This window comes from Salmo salar, chromosome 02, assembly GCF_965601325.2.
Source record: "Salmo salar chromosome 02, fSalSal1, whole genome shotgun sequence".
NCBI lineage: Eukaryota > Metazoa > Chordata > Actinopteri > Salmoniformes > Salmonidae > Salmo > Salmo salar.
Genome location: NC_138292.1, coordinates 17,608,259 through 17,630,402, shown reverse-complemented (window position 1 = coordinate 17,630,402; position 22,144 = coordinate 17,608,259). Strand labels below are relative to the sequence as shown.

At 44.1% G+C, this 22,144-nt stretch overlaps 1 protein-coding gene across 1 annotated transcript in view; it reads right to left on the bottom strand.

The window, feature by feature from the left end:
* Window positions 1–15,954, bottom strand: part of chrnb2 (cholinergic receptor, nicotinic, beta 2) — a 40,340-nt gene extending 24,386 nt beyond the window's left edge. Inside the window, exon 1 of the mRNA XM_045698751.2 lies at window positions 15,677–15,954. Coding sequence (XP_045554707.2) covers window positions 15,677–15,722 — 46 coding nt within the window. The 5' untranslated portion in view covers window positions 15,723–15,954. The remainder of the gene's footprint in view (window positions 1–15,676) is intronic.
* Between the last annotated feature and the right edge of the window lie 6,190 nt (window positions 15,955–22,144).

The window sequence follows — 22,144 nt, the reverse complement described above, 5'->3', positions numbered from 1 at the left end:
AGCAGTAACAGTAGCCGTAACAGTAACAGTAGCAGTAACAGGGTCAGTAGCAGTAACAGTAGCAATAGCAGTACCAGTAACAGTAGCAGTAACAGTAGCAGTAGCCGTAACAGTAGCAGTAGCAGTAGCAGTAACAGAAACAGTAGCAGTAACAGTAGCAGTAACAGTAGCAGCAACAGTAGCAGTAACAGTAACAGTAGCCGTAACAGTAGCAGTAGCAGTAACAGCAGCAGTAGTAGTAACAGTAGCAGTAACAGTAGAAGTAGCAGTAGCAGTAGCAGTAACAGTAGCCGTAACAGTAAGAGTAGCAGTAACAGTAGCCATAACAGTAGCAGTAACAGTAGTGGTAACAGTAGCAGTAACAGTAACAGTAGCAGTAACAGTAGCAGTAGCAGTAACAGAAGCAGTAACAGTAGCAGTAACAGTGACAGTAGTCGTAACAGTAGCAGTAGCAGTAACAGTAGCCGTAACAGTAAGAGTCGCAGTAACAGTAGCCATAACAGTAGCAGTAACAGTAGTGGTAACAGTAGCAGTAACAGTAACAGTAGCAGTAACAGTAGCAGTAGCAGTAACAGAAGCAGTAGCAGTAGCAGTAACAGTGACAGTAGTCGTAACACTAGCAGTAGCCGTAGCCATAGCAGCAACAGTCACAGTAACAGTAACAGTAGCAGTAACAGTAGCAGTAGCAATAACAGTAGCCGTAGCCATAGCAGCAACAGTCACAGTAACAGTAGCAGTAACAGTAGCAGTAGCAATAACAGTAGCAGTAGCAATAACAGTAGCAGTAGCAGTAGCCGTAACAGTAGCAGTAACAGTAGCAGTAGCAGTAACAGTAGCAATAACAGTAGCCGCAGCAATAGCCGTAACAGTAGCAGTAGCAGTAACAGTAGCAGTAAAAGTAGCAGTAGCTGCAACAGTAGCAGTAACAGTAGTGGTAAGAGTAGCAGTAACAGTAACAGTAGCAGTAACAGTAGCAGTAGCAGTAACAGAAGCAGTAACAGTAGCAGTAACAGTAACAGTAGCAGGAACAGTAACTGTAAGTATAACAGTAGCCGTAACAGTAACAGTAGCAGTAACAGTAGCAGTAGCAGTAACAGAAACAGTAGCAGTAACAGTAGCAGTAACAGTAGCAGCAACAGTAGCAGTAACAGTAACAGTAGCCGTAACAGTAGCAGTAGCAGTAACAGCAGCAGTAGTAGTAACAGTAGCAGTAACAGTAACAGTAGAAGTAACAGTAGCAGTAGCAGTAACAGTAGCCGTAACAGTAAGAGTAGCAGTAACAGTAGCCATAACAGTAGTAGTAACAGTAGTGGTAACAGTAGCAGTAACAGTAGCAGTAACAGTAGCAGTAGCAGTAACAGAAGCAGTAACAGTAGCAGTAACAGTGACAGTAGTCGTAACAGTAGCAGTAGCCGTAGCCATAGCAGCAACAGTCACAGTAACAGTAACAGTAGCAGTAACAGTAGCAGTAGCAGTAACAGTAGCAATAACAGTAGCCGCAGCAATAGCCGTAACAGTAGCAGTAGCAGTAACAGTAGCAGTAAAAGTAGCAGTAGCTGCAACAGTAGCAGTAACAGTAGTGGTAAGAGTAGCAGTAACAGTAACAGTAGCAGTAACAGTAGCAGTAGCAGTAACAGAAGCAGTAACAGTAGCAGTAACAGTAACAGTAGCAGGAACAGTAACTGTAAGTATAACAGTAGCCGTAACAGTAACAGTAGCAGTAACAGTAGCAATAGCAGTAACAGTAGCAATAGCAGTAACAGTAGCAGTAACAGTAGCAATAGCAGTAACAGTAGCAGTAAGAGTAGCAGCAGCAGTAACAGTAGCAGTAACAGGAGCCGTAGCTGTAGCCGTAGCAGTAGCCGTAACAGTAGCCATAGCAGCAACAGTAGCAGTAACAGTAGCAATAGCAGTAACAGTAGCAATAGCAGTCACAGCAGCAATAGCAGTAACAGTAGCAGTAACAGTAGCGATAGCAGTAACAGTAGCAGTAGCAGTAGCAATAACAGTAGCAGGAAGAGTAGCAGCAGCAGAAACAGTAGCAGTAACAGTAAGAGTAACACTAGCAGTAGCAGTAGCAGTAGCCGTAGTTGTAGCCGTAGTAGTAGCCGTAACAGTAGCCATAGCAGCAACAGTAACAGTAGCAGTAACAGTAGCCGTAGCATTAGCCGTAGCATTAGCCGTAGCAGTAACAGTAGCAGTAACAGTAGCCGTAACAGTAGCAGTAACAGTAGCCGTAGCATTAGCCATAGCAGTAACAGTAGCAGTAACAGTAGCTGAAACAGTAACAGTAACAGTAGCAGTAACAGTAGCAGTAACAGTAAGAGAAGCAGTAACAGTAGCAGTAACAGTTGCACTAGCAGTAGCAGTAGCAGTAGCAGTAACAGTAGCAGTAACAGTGACAGTAGCAGTAGCCGTAGCAGTAGCCATAGCAGCAACAGTAACAGTAGCAGTAACAGTAGCAGTATCAGTAAGAGTAGCAGTAACAGTAGCATTAACAGTAGCAGTAGCAGTAACAGTAGCCATAACAGTAGCAGTAACAGTAAGAGTAGCAGTAAGAGTAGCAGTAGCAGTAACAGTATCCGTCACAGTAGCAGTAACAGTAAGAGTAGCAGTAAGAGTAGCAGTAGCAGTAACAGTAGCAATAACAGTAACAGTAACAGTAGCAGTGACAGTAGCAGTAACAGTGACAGTAGCAGTAGCCGTAGCAGTAGCCATAGCAGCAACAGTAACAGTAGCAGTAACAGTAGCAGTATCAGTAAGAGTAGCAGTAACAGTAGCATTAACAGTAGCAGTAGCAGTAACAGTAGCCATAACAGTAGCAGTAACAGTAAGAGTAGCAGTAAGAGTAGCAGTAGCAGTAACAGTATCCGTCACAGTAGCAGTAACAGTAAGAGTAGCAGTAAGAGTAGCAGTAGCAGTAACAGTAGCAATAGCAATAACAGTAACAGTAACAGTAGCAGTGACAGTAGCAATACCAGTGACAGGTACAGTAACAGTAGCAGCAACAGTAACAGTAGCAGTAACAGTAGCCGTAACAGTAGCTGTAGAATTAGCCATAGCAGTAACAGTAGCAGTAACAGTAAGAATAGCAGTAACAGTAAGAGTCGTAGTAACAGTAACAGTAGCAGTAGCAGTAACAGAAGCAGTAACAATGACAGTAGCAGTAGCCGTAGCCGTAGCTTTAACAGTAGCCATAGCAGCAACAGTAACAGTAGAAGTAACAGTAGCAGTAACAGTAGCCGTAACAGTAGCCGTAGCAGTAACAGTAGCAGTAATAGTAGCCGTAACAGTAACAGTAGCAGTAACAGTAGCCGTAACAGTAGCCGTAGCAGTAACAGTAGCAGTAACAGTAGCCGTAACAGTAACAGTAGCAGTAACAGTAAGAGTAGCAGTAAAAGTAGCAGTAGCAGTAACAGTAGCAGTAACAGTAGCAGTAGCAGTAACAGTAGCAGTAGCAGTAGCAGCAACAGTAGCAGTAGCAGCAACAGTAGCAGTAGCAGCAACAGTAACAGTAGCAGCAACAGTAACAGCAACAGTAACAGTAGCAGCAACAGTAACAGTAGCAGTAACAGTAGCAGTAACAGCAGTAACAGTAGCCGTAACAGTAAGAGTAGCAGTAACAGTAAGAGTAGCAGTAACAGTGGCAGTAGCAGTAACAGTAGCAGTAACAGTAGCTGTAACAGTAGCAGTAGCAGTAACAATAACAGTAGCCGTAACGGTAGCAGTAACAGTGACAGTGACAGTAACAACAACAATAACATTGACAGTAGCAGTAACAGTAGCAATAACAGTGACAGTAGTGACAGTAGCAGTAACAGTAACAGTAGCAGTAACAGTAACAGAAACAGTCATAGCAGGACAGTGTGATATGCAGCAGGCAGCCGATACGGATGATGTACAGATCAGACAAGTCAGCAGAAAGTGATCTGAAGGAGCCCAGTCAGCTGAGAGCAGATAAGCCCAAAGATAAAGGATGTAGGGAGTCTGAGGGGGAAGTACTGATTAAGCATTTCCTCTCTAGTTTCCCTGAGTGATATAACAGCTGCCAACACCTAATAGTTCAATTGAACCGGCCAAATGTTACTGGAAGGCTATGGGCTAAGGGTGGCAGGCAGCCGGCTTAAGTAATGATAGGGGAATCACTGCTGGTGAGGGCTGACTCTGAAATGCAAGTGAATACACTAACCAGTTGTAAATAATGTTCAGTAATATATTCATTGCACATTGCTATGCTAAAACAAATCATTGGCATGTAGCTAGCTGGCTAGCTAGCTGGCAAGCAGAGGTTCAATGATGACGAGAGACAAGAACTTCAATAAGTAAGGATTTGATAAATAATGTATGAATAGGCAAATGTTGATTGTCAAGTCAAGAATATAACGTTAACGTTTGTTATGGAGGACAGCTAGGCTAACAACGTTAGATAAGCACACAGTGAGGCTTATATTAACCCCCGCTGTACCAAACCAAATGCTAGGCAAGGAGCACGGGGAAATAATGTTTACTCTTTAAATTGGGGCTATGACAGTCTATTACAAAGCAGTCTGGCAGTGCTGTTGACTGTATTTCCATCTGAAGACAGTTTGGTTTGAAGTGACAGAAATGCATCAGAAAGGCATTGGGAAGTTCAGAAGATCATAAGGTCATAATTGTGTATGATATTCTGTTGATGATGTTCTTTATCCCCCAGTCTGATTTAGTACCTGGTCTTGTCCACTCTGTTCTAATGAGTCCTGTGCAGCTTGTGGGCATTGTAGAGGGGAACAGAATACATGTGTCCCTGTGGGTATTATCTTTCAGTGATGGGGTCCTAACATTTTCTGTCTTAAACAGTTCAAAAGATAGAGACACGTTTGTAAGAAGAAAACAGAAACCGCTCTGTTAATTACAACCGTATCTAGCAGCTAACGGAGGTTACTGATATAACCTCGGTTCTATGAACCAAGCACAATTTTATTTATTTGATTTCAGAGTTTCTCTCACGACCTCATTTTCAAATTAGGCAACCCCAGGTTTGGGAAACGCTGGCCTACACACTGAGACAACAACTAGAGCCATCATCAAACTACTACCAGGTAAGGGAGATTTTTCTGAAAGGTGTTGAAATGTCCTTGGAAAGACGGTGTGTGTGTGTGTGTGTGTGTGTGTGTGTGTGTGTGTGTGTGTGTGTGTATATTGGGGTGTAAGATATGGGAGATAAATATAGAACAGAGGGTGACCAACACTATCTCTCTCCATCATTGTTATTAGTGTGTGTGTGTGTGTGTGTGTGTGTGTGTGTGTGTGTGTGTGTGTGTGTGTGTGTGTGTGTGTGTGTGTGTGTGTGTGTGTGTGTGTGTGTGTGTGTGTGTGTGTGTGTGTGTGTGAGTGAGAGAGTGTTCTAGAGATAGTAAGTAGTGCATTTATATATGCATGATTCCTTTACGTGTGTCTGGGTAGAATAATGTATGCATGTCTGCACGTTCATGTATGCATATGTGTGTTGCTGTGTGCTCTCCTTGCTTGTATGCATTTGTAATATGTATGAGTGTGTCTGTGTGTAATCCTGAGGCCTAGGATGTAATATTAGATTCAGTCTTGGGTGGTGATTAATAGGTCAGAGGATGTGTGTGTGAACGTCTGCCTCTGTATTGTGATAAATGAGTAGTTAACACACAGCGGAGGGGGTGATGTCTGTATGTATGTGTGTGTGTGTGTGTGTGTGTGTGTGTGTGTGTGTGTGTGTGTGTGTGTGTGTGTGTGTGTGTGTGTGTGTGTGTGTGTGTGTGTGTGTGTGTGTGTGTGTGTGTGCGTGCGTGTAGGGTAAGTGGTTGCCGTTGGCTGGTGTTTTGTGTTGTTTCGGCTCATTAACCTCGCTGTAATTTAGTGTTGATGTCTGCTCAACATGGATTGGCCCAGAGAGGAGCAATAAACACATCACTGATTGGCCGAGTTACAGCTGCCTTTAGATTTCCAACCAATCAATAGAGAGTGACAGGACAGGGGACTCCCCCTCAGCCCTGGGCTAACTAACCATCTATCATTACCAGTATAACGATTAGACACACACACATTAACTGTATACAAACAGGGTAGTTAACACATTAACTGTATAATGAGTAGTTAACACACAGCGGAGGGGGTGTTTTATACACACATTTGGAAGGCCAAAAAGATCATCAAGAACAACCACCCGAGCCACTGCCTGTTCACCCCGCTACCATCCAGCAGGCAAGGTCAGTACAGGTGCATCAAAGCTGGGACCGAGAGACTGAAAAACAGCTTCTATCTCAAGGCCATCAGACTGTTAAACAGCCATCACTAGCACATTAGAGGCTGCTGCCTATAGACATAGACTAGTGTGTGTGTGTGTGTGTGTGTGTGTGTGTGTGTGTGTGTGTGTGTGTGTGTGTGTGTGTGTGTGTGTGTGTGTGTGTGTGTGTGTGTGTGTGTGTGTGTGTGTGTGTGTATTTCGATGGGGGCTCCTGCAGACTTCTCCTACTCATGATGTTCTAATGAGGTGGTGTAGGGGAGTGGGTGGTGGAGGGGAGTGGGTGGTGGTGGCTGCTATTGCAGCCAGATACTTACAGCAGCCACCTAGTTGGCATGCAGATATAGAGGTTGGGGTCCACTGTGGCCCCCAACTTTCTATACTCGTAGTTTTCCTTAGTCTCAGACAGATTGCTCAGCAAAGTGTGAACGCATTTCTTGGCAATGGTTCTGTGTGTGTGTGTGTGTGTGTGTGTGTGTGTGTGTGTGTGTGTGTGTGTGTGTGTGTGTGTGTGTGTGTGTGTGTGTGTGTGTGTGTGTGTGTGTTGTGTGTGTGTATTGAGCCCCACAGTATGAGTCATAATACCCATAAAACCTAGCAGTGGAAATGGTTTGAACAATTTGCCAACCATTCATTTTATCCATTATGGATTTTAGAAACCCTTCCCAAGTAAGAACTGTATTTTGTGTAGGCGTACCCTGGCGTTTTGATAACCTTGTAAATCTCTCTCTGAAAAGATTACTTTTATCAATATATTCGCCTGTACTTACAACCCCCCCCACCCCAAAATAATGAAATGCTAATTAGCTGCTAATTTGGTTATCATACAGAATTACAAATGCCTGTCTCAAGCTTCATGTCACCAGGGCCATTATGACCTCGACGAGACTGACGAATTGAGGTAGGTAAGAATCTCTAGATGAACTATCTAATGTTAGTAATTAATACATTGGCTAAAGTTGTTTAAATTTACAATTCTGTGAACTGTCTTGGGAAAGTTTTAAATTGTAAATGCCTGTTATCTAGCTTGTTAGCTCATGGTTAGCTAGTTAGCAACATTAGCCTGGATAGATTAGCAGTCTATTTGTCTAGCCATTTAAATGCATGAGTTTAGATTTCTTTGGCTTTTATTAACCAACAGTCTAGCTTGCTAGTGAACTAGCTAGCTAACTTAGATCGTGAGATGCTAGGGCTAGGCGTTCTTGATAATGTTTGTTTGTGTCTGTGGGTGAGGGGTGGGTTTCCTACTTCAAGTAGTACTTGACTTGTAGCTACCCTAGCTAGATGGGATATTTTAGTCTGGCTTTTTGAAAGGTTTTGGAGATGGACTGATTAGCATCCTCTCGAGTCTTTACAGCGGGAAAACATTGATATGTTTACTGTTATCCTCTGGACAGCAGATCATTAGTATAGCTAGTAGGCGGGGTGGGGGGTATTGATATATAATTCATGCTCCACTCAAGTTGAACTTGTTGACTGAGGCCACTGAGGCGGCTGCTAAGAAGGGAGCAGCGGCGAACCAGAAGACCTCAGCCAAGGCAGCACTGGTCCACACCTGCCCTGTCTGTCAGGTGAGTAGTATTGGATGCTACTGTATGTGCCTTTAGGTTCCTCTCAATGTGTAGGCTGTTGTACTGGCCTGTGTGGAACAGTTTGTAGTAGTTTGCTGCATTGTATTGCTTAGTTTATCATTAGTGACAACTTTGAATTCAAGCTAAGCTACAGGTTGTTAACTTTTTTCATTTTGTAGTTGATCTTTATTCACTGAACAAAAATATAAAACGCAACATGCAACAATTTCAAAGATTTAACTAAATTACAGTTAATGTAAGGAAATCAGTCAATTAAAATAAATACATTTGGCCCTAATCGATGGATTTCACATGACTAGGAATACAGATATGCATACTGTATGTTAGTCACAGACAACTTTTAAAAAAGGTAGGAGTGTGGATCAGAAAACCAGTCAGTATCTGGTGTGACCACCATTTGTCTCATGCAGCACGACACATCTCGTTCACATAGAGTTTATCAGGCTGTTTATTGTGGCCTGTTGTCTCACTCCTCTTCAATGGCTGTGCGAAGTTGCTATATATTGGCAGGAACTGGAGCACGCTGTCATACACGTCAATCCAGAGCATCCCAAACATGCTCAATGGCTGACATGTCTGGGGAGTATGCAGGCCATGGAAGAACTGGGACATTTTCAGCTTCCAGGAATTGTGTACAGATCCTTGCGACATGGGACCGTGCATCATCATGCTGAAACATGAGGTGATGGCGGCTGATGAATGGCACAACAATGATCTTGTCACAGTATCTCTGTTCATTCAAATTGCCATCGATAAAATGCAATTGTGTTCGTGGTCCATAGCTTATGCCTGCCCATACCATAACCCTACCGCCACCATGGGACACTCTGTTCACAACGTTGACATCAGCATACCGCTCGCCCACACAACGCCATACTCGCTGTCTGCCATCTGCCCGGTACAGTTGAAACTGTGATTAATCTGTGAAGGGCATACTTCTCCAGCGTGCCAGTGGCCATCGAAGGTGAGCATTTGCCTGCTGAAGTCAGTTACAACTCCAAACTGCAGTCAAGTCAAGACCCTGGTGAGGACGGCAAGCGCGCTGATCAGCTTCCCTGAGATGGTTTCTGACAGTTTGTGCAGAAAGTCTTTGGTTGTGCAAACCCACAGTTTCATCAGCTGTCTGGGTGGTTGGTCTCAGATGATTCCGCAGGTGAAGAAGCTGGATGTGGAGGTCCTGGGCTGGCGTGGTCACATGAGATGTGAGGCAGGTTGGATGTACTGCTAAATTCTCAAAAATGACTTTGGAGGCGGCTTATGGTAGAGAAATTAACATTTAATTATCTGGCAACAGCTCTGGTGGACATTCCTGCAGTCAGCATGCCAATCGGGTTGAGCGTTTCAAGTTCCTTGGTGTCCACATCACCAACGAACTATCATGGTCCAAACATACCAAGACAATCGTGAAGAGGGCACGACAAAACCTTTTCCCCCCTCAGGAGACTGAAAAGATTTTGCATAGGCCCCCAGATCCTCAAAAGGTTCTACAGCTGCACCATCGAGAGCATCCTGACCAGTTGCATCACCGCCTGGTATGGCAACTGCTCGGCATCTGACCGTAAGGCGCTACAGAGGGTAGTGCAAACGGCCCAGTACATTACTGGGGCCAAGCTTCCTGCCATCCAGGACCTATATAATAGGCGGTGTCAGAGGAAAGCCCATAAAATTGTCAGAGACTCCAGTCACCCAAGTTATAGACTGTTCTCTCTGCTACCGCACGGCAAGTGGTACCGGAGCGTGAAGTCTAGGACCAAAAGGCTCCTCAACAGCTTCTACCCCCAAGCCATAAGACTGCTGAACAATTCATAAAAATTGCCACCGGACAATTTACATTGAACCCCCCCCCCCCCCCCCCCCCCCCTTGTACACTGCTGCTACTCGCTGTTTGTTTGTTACCTTTGCATAGTCACTTTGCCCCCACCTACATGTACAGATTACCTCAACTAGCCTGTACCCCTGCACTCTGACTCGGTACCGGTGCCCCCTGTATATAGCCTCTTTATTGTTATTCTTCTTGTGTACTTTTTATTTTAGCCTACTTGGTAAATATTTTCTTCTTCTTGAACTGCACTGTTGGTTAAGGGCGTGTAAGTAAGCATTTCACGGTGAAGTCTACACTTGTTGTATTTGACGCATGTGGCAAATAAAGTTTGATTTGATTTGCACACTCCCTCAAAACTTGAGACATCTGTGGCATTGTCTTGTGTGACAAAAGTGTACATTTTAGAGTGGCCTTATCATCCCCAGCACAAGACGTGCCTGTGTAATGATCATGCTGTTTGATCAGCTTCTTGATATGCCACAACTGTCAGGTGACTTGATTATCTTGGCAAAGGATACATTCTCACTAACAGGGATGTAAACAAACTTTTTTAGAGAAATAAGCTTTTTATGAGTATGGAACATTTCTGGGATCTTTTATTTCAGCTCATGAAACATGGGACCAACACTTTACATGTTGCGTTTATACTTTTGTTCAGTATATATGCAGACCCGAAGAAATGTAAGCAGCACTTCGAAAGCAAGCATTACAAGTCTCAAATGGTCCCAGTACTGGTTGATGTGAAGGCCTACGTGGCCACACACACTCAAATGGACCTACAGCTGGGGTAAGATTCTTCCATCATTCACACACAGTAGACATAGTGTAAACCACCATGTTGTCATCAAAATGCTGTCCTCAATGCTATTGTTTATGGCTCAATTTGTGGAAATGCTGTGATCACTCATCGTCTTTAATGTCACACAATGACCACGATTTGAATGCTGCAACTGAGACGGAATGACGTCGAGGGACACACTCCGAGTCCCCGAGTATGACTGGACATGGGTAACAACAACCTAAACGTTGTGTAGAAGCACACCAACACCACATGTTATGTTTATTCCATGGCCAACCATCCCTCTAGCTACCCCTTATTCCACACTATGCCTTTCATGCCCCATGGTCCCTCAACTTCAGACCCTTTGGAACTCTCCATCTTATCGCTGTAAACCCACCCTACGTTCACCCAATTTCCCTATGCTGCTTCCTTCACTTGTTCTTCTCCTGAATTTGTGTTGTGATGTACTGTTTTTGCTACCTTCCTTTCACCTGTGTAAATTCTGTCCTCCTGCTCATCCTGGGGTTCAGACTGAATGCAGTGGTAAAGATGCTGCCCACAATTGATAGCAGCAACATGGACCTGTTACATTTACCAGAAGGGTGTTGATATAGCTGTGTTTAGGCATGGCTTCATGGACCTGTTACATTTACCAGAAGGGTGTTGATATAGCTGTGTTTAGGCATGGCTTCATGGACCTGTTACATTTACCAGAAGGGTGTTGATATAGCTGTGTTTAGGCATGGCTTCATGGACCTGTTACATTTACCAGAAGGGTGTTGATATAGCTGTGTTTAGGCATGGCTTCATGGACCTGTTACATTTACCAGAAGGGTGTTGATATAGCTGTGTTTAGGCATGGCTTCATGGACCTGTTACATTTACCAGAAGGGTGTTGATATAGCTGTGTTTAGGCATGGCTTCATGGACCTGTTACATTTACCAGAAGGGTGTTGATATAGCTGTGTTTAGGCATGGCTTCATGGACCTGTTACATTTACCAGAAGGGTGTTGATATAGCTGTGTTTAGGCATGGCTTCATGGACCTGTTACATTTACCAGAAGGGTGTTGATATAGCTGTGTTTAGGCATGGCTTCATGGACCTGTTACATTTACCAGAAGGGTGTTGATATAGCTGTGTTTAGGCATGGCTTCATGGACCTGTTACATTTACCAGAAGGGTGTTGATATAGCTGTGTTTAGGCATGGCTTCATGGACCTGTTACATTTACCAGAAGGGTGTTGATATAGCTGTGTTTAGGCATGGCTTCATGGACCTGTTACATTTACCAGAAGGGTGTTGATATAGCTGTGTTTAGGCATGGCTTCATGGACCTGTTACATTTACCAGAAGGGTGTTGATATAGCTGTGTTTAGTCATGGCTTCATGGACCTGTTACATTTACCAGAAGAGTGTTGATATAGCTGTGTTTAGGTATGGCTTCATGGACCTGTTACATTTACCAGAAGGGTGTTGATATAGCTGTGTTTAGGCATGGCTTCATGGACCTGTTACATTTACCAGAAGGGTGTTGATATAGCTGTGTTTAGGCATGGCTTCATGGACCTGTTACATTTACCAGAAGGGTGTTGATATAGCTGTGTTTAGGCATGGCTTCATGGACCTGTTACATTTACCAGAAGGGTGTTGATATAGCTGTGTTTAGGCATGGCTTCATGGACCTGTTACATTTACCAGAAGGGTGTTGATATAGCTGTGTTTAGGCATGGCTTCATGGACCTGTTACATTTACCAGAAGGGTGTTGATATAGCTGTGTTTAGGCATGGCTTCATGGACCTGTTACATTTACCAGAAGGGTGTTGATATAGCTGTGTTTAGGCATGGCTTCATGGACCTGTTACATTTACCAGAAGGGTGTTGATATAGCTGTGTTTAGGCATGGCTTCATGGACCTGTTACATTTACCAGAAGGGTGTTGATATAGCTGTGTTTAGGCATGGCTTCATGGACCTGTTACATTTACCAGAAGAGTGTTGATATAGCTGTGTTTAGGCATGGCTTCATGGACCTGTTACATTTACCAGAAGGGTGTTGATATAGCTGTGTTTAGGCATGGCTTCATGGACCTGTTACATTTACCAGAAGGGTGTTGATATAGCTGTGTTTAGGCATGGCTTCATGGACCTGTTACATTTACCAGAAGGGTGTTGATATAGCTGTGTTTAGGCATGGCTTCATGGACCTGTTACATTTACCAGAAGGGTGTTGATATAGCTGTGTTTAGGTATGGCTTCCTTGTTTTGAGTCTGTTAAGTGTGATTCTCATTCTGCTGGAGTAGTATTTTATATAAAAGCTACCTTACACATTCAGTTGTTTCTACATTTGTAACTCACCAACCAAAAATGACAATATACTGTTTTACATGGCGTTATTTGTGCTGGTCTAATTCCTACAATGGAAAATCAGAAGAATCTGTGTGCTCTCTGATAGTAATACTAGTTCATATGGTGCTCTTCAATGTCCCAGGTTTGTGGTGTTGATGAAGAAATCATTTCATCTTTACTTACATTCAGATGTGTATATGTTATGTATAAAAGGCATATTCATACATTGTTCACTATTTAGATTTCATTAAAACAATTTAATTGTTGGAGTTAAGGTGTGTGGATGTTATTTCTTTATTATCAAATGAGGAGAGACAAACTCATCACACAAGCCAGATTTATATATAAACTAATCAAAATTCACTTATTAATAAGGAAAGCAGGTCACACCACACACACAAATTAATGATGTGAGTACCCTGCAATAGTAATGGCTGATCGACGAACCACCCTTATATGATTCCTTGAGAGCCCCGACACAAAGGAAACAAAGATCATTTATTGCAAAGATACACCCGCTTAGTCTACATGACAAACAACAGATGTGTGGAATGGGTCACAAGGTTAGGATTTGTATAAACTAAATTGACAATTCACAGCAGACAGTATCTACTGTAAAGACTGTTCTCATTGTGTGGAAACCAGGGTCTGGCCCCCAAAAACAAAGTTCCTCTCATCATTATCCATGCCGGAGCCATCTCCAGCCTGGTACCTCCCAGTACACAAACAAAAACTTATGCTATGGAATGCGGTCTTTAGGTTTTATCACCAAAGGCATGGTAAATCCACGGTCAGCATTGAGCCCCCAGAGGCCCAACTCAGAAGACCATGCCCAGATGACAGTGTTATAATATAAGACCCTTATTCTATTCCACAAAACAAATCAAATCAAATTTATTTATATAGCCCTTCTTACATCAGCTGATATCTCAAAGTGCTGTACAGAAACCCAGCCTAAAACCCCAAACAGCAAGCAATGCAGATGTAGAAGCACAGTGGCTAGGAAAAACTCCCTAGAAAACAACCATTTGATGCAATAACAGTATTATAACATCATCTTGTAATTTCGCTCTCACAGGTGTTTGACGTGATTGATGGGTGACTGGTGCGGTCTTGTCAAAAAAATATGCTTATTCATTCATGATTATGGAGACATTCTGCAATGAGTTAATCTGGCTTTGAATCTGCAACAGAACATGTCAACAAGTTAGTTCTCAATTGCTTTAATACAGCAGTGCAGTCTAACACCATGCCAACTTATTCATATAGCTGGCTGACAGCAAACGTGTCAGCTAGAGATGAAGTGCAAGAGCTTTCTGGGATTTGTAGTCTATGTGCAAGAGCGTGCAGGGATTTGTAGTCTTGCATGATGTCTACTTGATGCTAATTAGCATTTTGGAATCCAAGAGTAAATAGAGCTGAATTTATAGATAAAAGTCTCCTTGTCTGAGAGAGATTTACACGAGAGCCAACCATTTCCATGTTTGTCTGCTAGGTTTTATGACACGTCCACTGGGGGCTCAATTGTGTAGGTGGGGGGGTGTATGTGTGTGTGTGTGAGTGCTTATATTTGTCCTATTTCACACAAGTACACGTCTATATTGAGACACCCTCGGAGAGTGGAGTCATGGCCAGGGTCTGCCATTATCAACAGTGACCCTGGTGCAATTAGGGTTAAGTGCCTTGCTCAAGGGCACATTAACAGATTTTTTATCTTGTCGGTTCAGTTATAACTAGCAACCTTTCAGTTACTGGCACAACGCTCTAACCGCTAGGCTACCTGCTGCCACGTGTGCATGTAGTGTGTGTGCGTGTGCGTGTGTAAATCAATCATACCTCTAACCTTGGATCCCACACTAAGGTGATAATGTTACTTGATCTGTGTACTATAAGCCAGGCCAGCTATACAGTGACATATAATCTTCCATTATCAGTCATGTAACGTCATTATAAAGGCTAAGAAATATAGACTAAAAGGCTATGTTGATGGGAAAAACATGTGGCTTCTCTCAATAGGAAGAAAGACATATCCACACAGTAATGGGGACTCAATAATCATGGATTGCTTGGGTAAAGGATTCAACGTGTCTTTTAATGTAGATGGGGCACTAGCAGTTCTGGGGGGGGGGGGGGGGGGGGGGGGGGGGCAGGGGGGGCCAGTGCCCCTGTGACAACAATTTTGGACCCCCTTGTGGCCCCCCTAAATGTGGATTATGAAATAATTTTTACATAACACATTTTTGCTATCATTCTTCTTCTACATCCTTTATTAGACAGTGGCAACGATGATGATTATGAACATGGTCTTTTGCCTGCTAATGCCTGCAATGCAGTGAAGAAAACGATATGACAACAGTAACGTCTAATGTAACTGGCCCCTCTAACAGTACAACTTGCCCCAGCTTGGTCCCCCCAGTTGAAATGGTCTAGAACCGCCACTGGGGAGGGGAACTCACCTTCTCTATTGTATTGCATTCTACAATATATGAACGCGTAGCATAAAGATACATATTGTCTTCCTGATTGCCTTCAGTAATGTTGTCATAAAAGATCACCCCAGTTGAGCGCCTAACGTAATGCAGTTATGATGTATCATTTCTCCCTAACATCATCATTCCGTTGTAGCCTAGTACGTACTCACACACAGCCGTTATGAGAACGATGGTGACACAGCAATGAAACAGTCATTATCTCTATCTTGTCTTCTCCTCTCATTTTATCGAACTCTCCCTCCCTCAAAGCATCCTTCTATTAAATCTATAGAAGACTAATGTATGGTGCTTTCAGCCCCTCGTGGTCGTACCGAGAAGAGCCACACAAAAGCGCATCATTCCCGGCTCCGGCGAGCCATTAACAGCCTCGACAGACAACTTACTCACCTCTCACAATGGCGAGTAGGCACAGAAGCAGCGTCCAAGCGCCCATCGCTGCTCAGATGCGTGCGTATGTGTGCGCTCCGAACCAAAAGGTGCTCACTCGAACAGCGAACGCCTCCGGAACACACGCAGTGTTCTTTACTTGATATTCCGTTATTAATTCTTCACTCGGTACCTGTCATGGTTCCGTCAGGTCTTCTCAGTACAGACATAGTTTTTATTCGTGTCTAAAATCTCCAGGTATACTTGGGAGTCGAGCAGAGCGGGATTGGCTGTCCGTGTTGTGCTAACAGCCTGGTCTTATAGACTAGACGTAACATAGTAAATGTAAATCCGGGATACTTAAATTAGTCACCTTATGTTTGGTATGGTTACATAAGACAGAAGGTGACTTAAGGCAAAAACTAAAGGGTGGTATGGTGGTTGGTCCGGGAGGATGGGTGGACATTTAATGCGAAGGTGGATGGGTGGGAATATAATGCGAAAGTATAGCAACCCAAAAGTTGCATTTCCAATCTCATCACGGACAACTTTAGCATTTTAACGAATTACCAATTTTGCAACTTCTTATGACTTTTGATCTATTTTGCAACTATTTAGCATGTTAGCTAACCCTCTCCCTGACCCTAACCTTAACCCTTTAACCTAACTCCTAACCTTAACCCTAAACCCTAGCCTAGGTAATGTTAGCCACCTAGCTAATGTTACTGTTAGCCACCTAACTCATGTTAGCGAAAACAATTTGGAATTTGTAACATATGATACGTTTGCAATTTTGTAACATATTGTACGAATTGCAATAATAACATATTGTACAAATTGCAATTTGTAAGATATCATACAAATTGTAATTCTTAACATATCATATGAAATGGATGATGGACATCCACAAATTAATACATACAGAGCCTTGCAAAAGTATTCATCCCCCTTGGCGTTTTTTCCTATTTTGTTGCATTACAACCTGTCATTTAAATTGATTTTTATTTGGATTTCATGTAATGGACATACACAAATTGGTGAAGTGAAATGTAAAAAATAACTTGTTTCAAAAAATTCAAAAAATTCAAAAATTGAAAAGTGGTGAGTGCATATGTATTCACCCCCTTTGCTATGAAGCCCCTAAATAAGATCTGGTGCAACCAATTACCTTCAGAAGTCACATAATTATATAAATAAAGTCCACCTGTGTGCATTCTAAGTGTCACATGATCTGTCACACGATCTCAGTATATATATAAAGGCCCAAGATTCTGCAACACCACTAAGCAAGGGGCACCACCAAGCAAACAGCACCATGACGATCAAGGAGCTCTCCAAACAGGTCAGGGACAAAGTTGTGGAGAAGTACAGATCAGGGTTGGGTTCTAAAAAAATATCTGAAACTTTAAACACTCCACGGAGCACCATTAAATCCATTATTAAAAAATGGAAAGAATATGGCACCACAACAAACCTGCCAAGAGAGGGCCGTCCACCAAAACTCACAGACCAGGCAAGATGGGCATTAATCAGAGAGGCAACAAAGAGACCAAAGATAACCCTGAAGGAGCTGCAAAGCTCCACAGCGGAGATGGGAGTATCTGTCCATATGTCCACTTTAAGCCGTACACTCCACAGAGCTGGGCATTAAGGAAGAGTGGCCAGAAAAAAGCCATTGCTTAAAGAAAGAAATAAGCAAACACGTTTGGTGTTCGCCAAAAGGCATGTGGAAGACTCCCCAAATATATGGAAGAAGGCACTCTGGTCAGATGAGACTAAAATTGAGCTTTTTGGCCATCAAGAAAAACACTTTGTCTGGCACAAACCCAACACCTCTCATCACCCCAAGAACACCATCTCCACAGTGAAGCATGGTGGTGGCAGCATCAAGATGTGGGGATGTTTTTCATCAGCAGGGACTGGGAAACTGGTCAGAATTGAAGGAATGATGGATGGCGCTAAATACAGGGACATTTTTGAGGGAAACCTGTTTCAGTCTTCCAAAGATTTGAGACTGGGATGGAGGTTCACCTTCCAGCAGGACAATGACCCTAAGCATACTGCTAAAGCAACACTCGACTGGTTTAAGGGGAAACATTTACATTTCTTGGAATGGCCAAGTCAAAGCCCAGACCTCAATCCAAATGAGAATCTGTGGTATGACAAAGATTGCTGTACACCAGCGGAACCCATCCAACTTGAAGGAGCTGGAGCAGTTTTGCCTTGAAGAATGGGCAAAAATCCCAGTGGCTAGATGTGACAAGCTTATAGAGACATACCCCCAAGAGACTTACAGCTGTAATTGCTGGAAAAGGTGGCTCTACAAAGTATTGACCTTGGGGGGTGAATAGTTATGCACGCTCAAGTTCTAAGTTGTTTTTTTCTTATTTCTTGTTTATTTCACAATAAAAAATATTTAGCATCTTCAGAGTGGTATGCATGTTGTGTACATCAAATGATACAAACGCCCCCAAAAATAACTTTTAATTCCAGGTTGTAAGGCAACAAAATAGGAAAAATGCCAAGGGGGTGAATACTTTCACAAGCCACTGTACAATACGAAACATAGCATATCATACCAGTACATCTTTTGGATTACATTTAATATGTTACGTCTACCCCTGAGTCCAGGTTGGTGCTGAGCAATGGATGAGCTAGAAAATAAAGGGAGGGGGAGGTGGGGAGGATGTGGGGTACAGCAGTTTCCCATCACTTGGCAGCATGTGCTGTCATTTCATTTATCACAATATCCTCGTTTGATATTGAGGGGGAAATTAAAATGACTGTTGACCTAAAATAGCAAAACGATGTTTAAATGAATCAACTATGATGCCAACAATTAGGCCATGTGTCTGACTCTGCCTATGTCTCCCTACATTTAGTAAATAGGCATAGAGACAAAGCTACCAGGTTTGAATAGCAGGATTTATCAAACCTTTCGAAAATCAGGCCTCGGTTAAAGGGGCATATTTCCATCCACTCAACATGACCAACTGACATTTTGACTGAGTCTGTTTGTAGTCCAGTAGTCTGTCTTGTCCAGTAGTATGTCTGGTCAGTAGTCTGTTTGTGGTCCAGTAGTCTGTCTGTGGTCTAGTAGTCTGTCTGTGGACAAGTAGTCTATCTGTGCTTCAGTAGTTTGTGTTCCAGTAGTCAGTATGTGGTCTAGTAGTTTGTCTGTGGTCCAGGAGTCTGTCTGTGGTTTAGTAGTCTGTCTGTGGTCCAGTAGTCTGTCTGTGGTCCAGTAGTCTGTCTGTGGTCCAGTAGTCTGTCTGTGGTTTAGTAGTCTGTCTGTGGTCCAGTAGTCTGTCTGTGGTCCAGTAGTCTGTCTGTGGTTTAGTAGTCTGTCTGTGGTTTAGTAGTCTGTCTGTGGTCCAGTAGTCTGTCTGTGGTCCAGTAGTCTGTCTGTGGTCCAGTAGTCTGTCTGTGGCTTAGTAGTCTGTCTGTGGTCCAGTAGTCTGTCTGTGGTCCAGTAGTCTGTCTGTGGTCCAGTAGTCTGTCTGTGGTTTAGTAGTCTGTCTGTGGTCCAGTAGTCTGTCTGTGGTTTAGTAGTCTGTCTGTGGTTTAGTAGTCTGTCTGTGGTCCAGTTGTCTGTCTGTGGTTTAGTAGTCTGTCTGTGGTCCAGTAGTCTGTTTGTGGTCCAGTAGTCTATCTGTGAACTAGTAGTCTATCTGTGCTTCAGTAGTTTGTGTTCCAGTAGTCAGTATGTGGTCTAGTAGTTTGTCTGTGGTCCAGTAGTCTGTCTGTGGTCCAGTAGTCTATCTGTGAACTAGTAGTCTATCTGTGCTTCAGTAGTTTGTGTTCCAGTAGTCAGTATGTGGTCTAGTAGTTTGTCTGTGGTCCAGTAGTCTGTCTGTGGTCCAGTAGTCTGTCTGTGGTTTAGTAGTCAGTATGTGGTCTAGTAGTTTGTCTGTGGTCCAGGAGTCTGTCTGTGGTCCAGTAGTCTGTCTGTGGTTTAGTAGTCTGTCTGTGGTCCAGGAGTCTGTCTGTGGTCCAGTAGTCTGTCTGTGGTCCAGTAGTCTGTCTGTGAACTAGTAGTCTATCTGTGCTTCAGTAGTTTGTGCTCCAGTAGTCAGTATGTGGTCTAGTAGTCTGTCTGTGAACTAGTAGTCTGTCTGTGGTCTAGTAGTCTGTCTGTGGTTTAGTAGTCTGTCTGTGGTCCAGTGGTTTGTCTGTGGACTAGTAGTCTGTCTGTGCTCCAGGAGTCTGTGGTCCAGTAGTCTGTCTGTGGTCTAGTAGTCTGTGTGTGGTCCAGTAGTCTGTCTGTGGTCCAGTAGTCTGTGTGTGGTCCAGCAGTCTGTCTGAGGTCCAGTAGTCTGTCTGTGGTCTAGTAGTCTGTCTGTGGTCCAGTAGTCTGTGTGTGGTCCAGTAGTCTGTGTGTGGTCCAGCAGTCTGTCTGTGGTCTAGTAGTCTGTCTGTGGTCTAGTAGTCTGTCTGTGGTCCAGTAGTCTGTCTGAGGTCCAGTAGTCTGTCTGTGGTCTAGTAGTCTGTCTGTGGTCCAGTAGTCTGTGTGTGGTCCAGCAGTCTACCTGCATGCTTTCTCCTGCTCTCTGCCTGGCATGTGACTTAGTGATGGAAAAGCATGTCATTCACTGATAGTGGGGGGTCGCAGAGAGGTGTGTCTGTACATGTGCATGTGTATGGCTGTGTGTGTGCGTGCATATGGCTGTGTCTGTGACGTGTGTGTGTGTGTGTTGCGGCCTGGGTCTGTCCCCAGTCCCGAGGATGAATCTGACTGTGACAGAGCTGACAGCGACTTAACATTCACATCTCAACACGTACTATATGTGCCCGCTGGCTAGAATACCTCAATACATCTCTTTAAGACAGTCACACACACACGCACACACACACGCACGCACGCACACACAGTCACACGCACACACAGTCACACATGCACAAACACTTTCACTGTTATTCCCTCTCTTCTCCACACTCCCTCCCTCTGTTTGCTCACTTCTCTCCTGCTGCTTCTCTCCTGCTGTTTCTCTCTCTTTTTCCCTCTCTTTCTCTCTCTCTCTCTCTCTCTCTCTCTTCTCTCTCTCTCTCTCTCTCTCTCTCTCTCTTTCACACTACTCTTTATTAATCTGTACTCTCTCTCTCTCCTATTCTCCCCCTGGCTCCCTCACTCTGTTCTCACTCTGTTCTCTCCATCCTTCAAACAGTGTTTTTCTACAGTTGAGAGTCACAAGTTGTGTAGTCATTAGGCCATGAATAATTATAGCCACAGGAAAGCTATGAGGGTCTCCTCTCCTCCTCTCATCCCTCTGTCTCATCCCTTTTTCTCTTCCCTCTCATCTCCTCTCCTCCTCTCATCCCTCTGTCTCATCCATTTTTCTCCTCCTCTCCCCTCTCCTCTCCTCTCCTCTCCTCCTCCTCTCCTCTCCTCTCCTCTCCTCTCCTCTTCCTCTCCTCTCCTCTCCTCATCCCTCTGTCTCATCCCCTTTCCTCTTCCCCCTCCTCTCCTCATCCCTTTCTCTCCTCTTCTCCCCTTTCTTCCCTCTCCTTTCATTTCTCCTCTCCCTCCTCCTCCTCTCCTCTTCTCTCTTCTCCTCCTTTATGTCAGTCCATTCTCCTCTCTGAGGGTAAAAGTCCATTTTGGTCCTCTCCCCCTCAGGGTCCCTGATAGAAGTGAACTCCACTCCACCTTCCCAATGACAACCAGTGGTGGAGTAGGAAAGGGGGTGAGCATAGCCGCGGGAACTAGGGGTGCTGAATGTACTGCAGCACCCCCTGAAAAAAAGTGGGAAGCAGAAGGGAGGAGGAGGGAGAAAGGTGGAGGAGGGACTGAGGATGTGGAAGAAGAAGGGAGGAGGAGGGAGAAAGGTGGAGGAAAGGGGAAGGAAAGGTGGAGGAAGGACTGAGGATGTGGAAGAAGAAGGGAGGAGGAGGGAGAAAGGTGGAGGAGGGACTGAGGATGTGGAAGAAGAAGGGAGGAGGAGGGAGAAAGGTGGAGGAGGGACTGAGGATGTGGAAGAAGAAGAAGGGAGGAGGAGGGAGATAGGTGGAGGAGGGACTGAGGATGTGGAAGAAGAAGGGAGGAGGAGGGAGATAGGTGGAGGAGGGACTGAGGATGTGGAAGAAGAAGGGAGGAGGAGGGAGAAAGGTGGAGGAGGGACTGAGGATGTGGAAGAAGAAGAGAGGAGGAGGGAGAAAGGTGGAGGAAAGGAGGAATAAGTCTAAAACATGGTGGGTTATTGTAACTGTATGAAGTTCTGATCATCTAGTGATTGTTCTCATTTAGACTGCTGATATGAGAGAGGAACGCCTGTTTCTTGGGGAGAAATAGGGGGGAAGATTTAGTTCCTGAAATGAAATGAGAAGCTCACTGGTGTTCAAGTGATGAAGGAAGGAAGTACTGTGGTAAAGGAGGGAGGAATAGGAGACAAACAGAGGGAGGGAGGAGAGGAGAGGAGAGGAGAGGAGAGGAGAGGAGAGGAGAGGAGAGGAGAGGAGAGGAGAGGAGAGGAGAGGAGAGGAGAGAGAGGA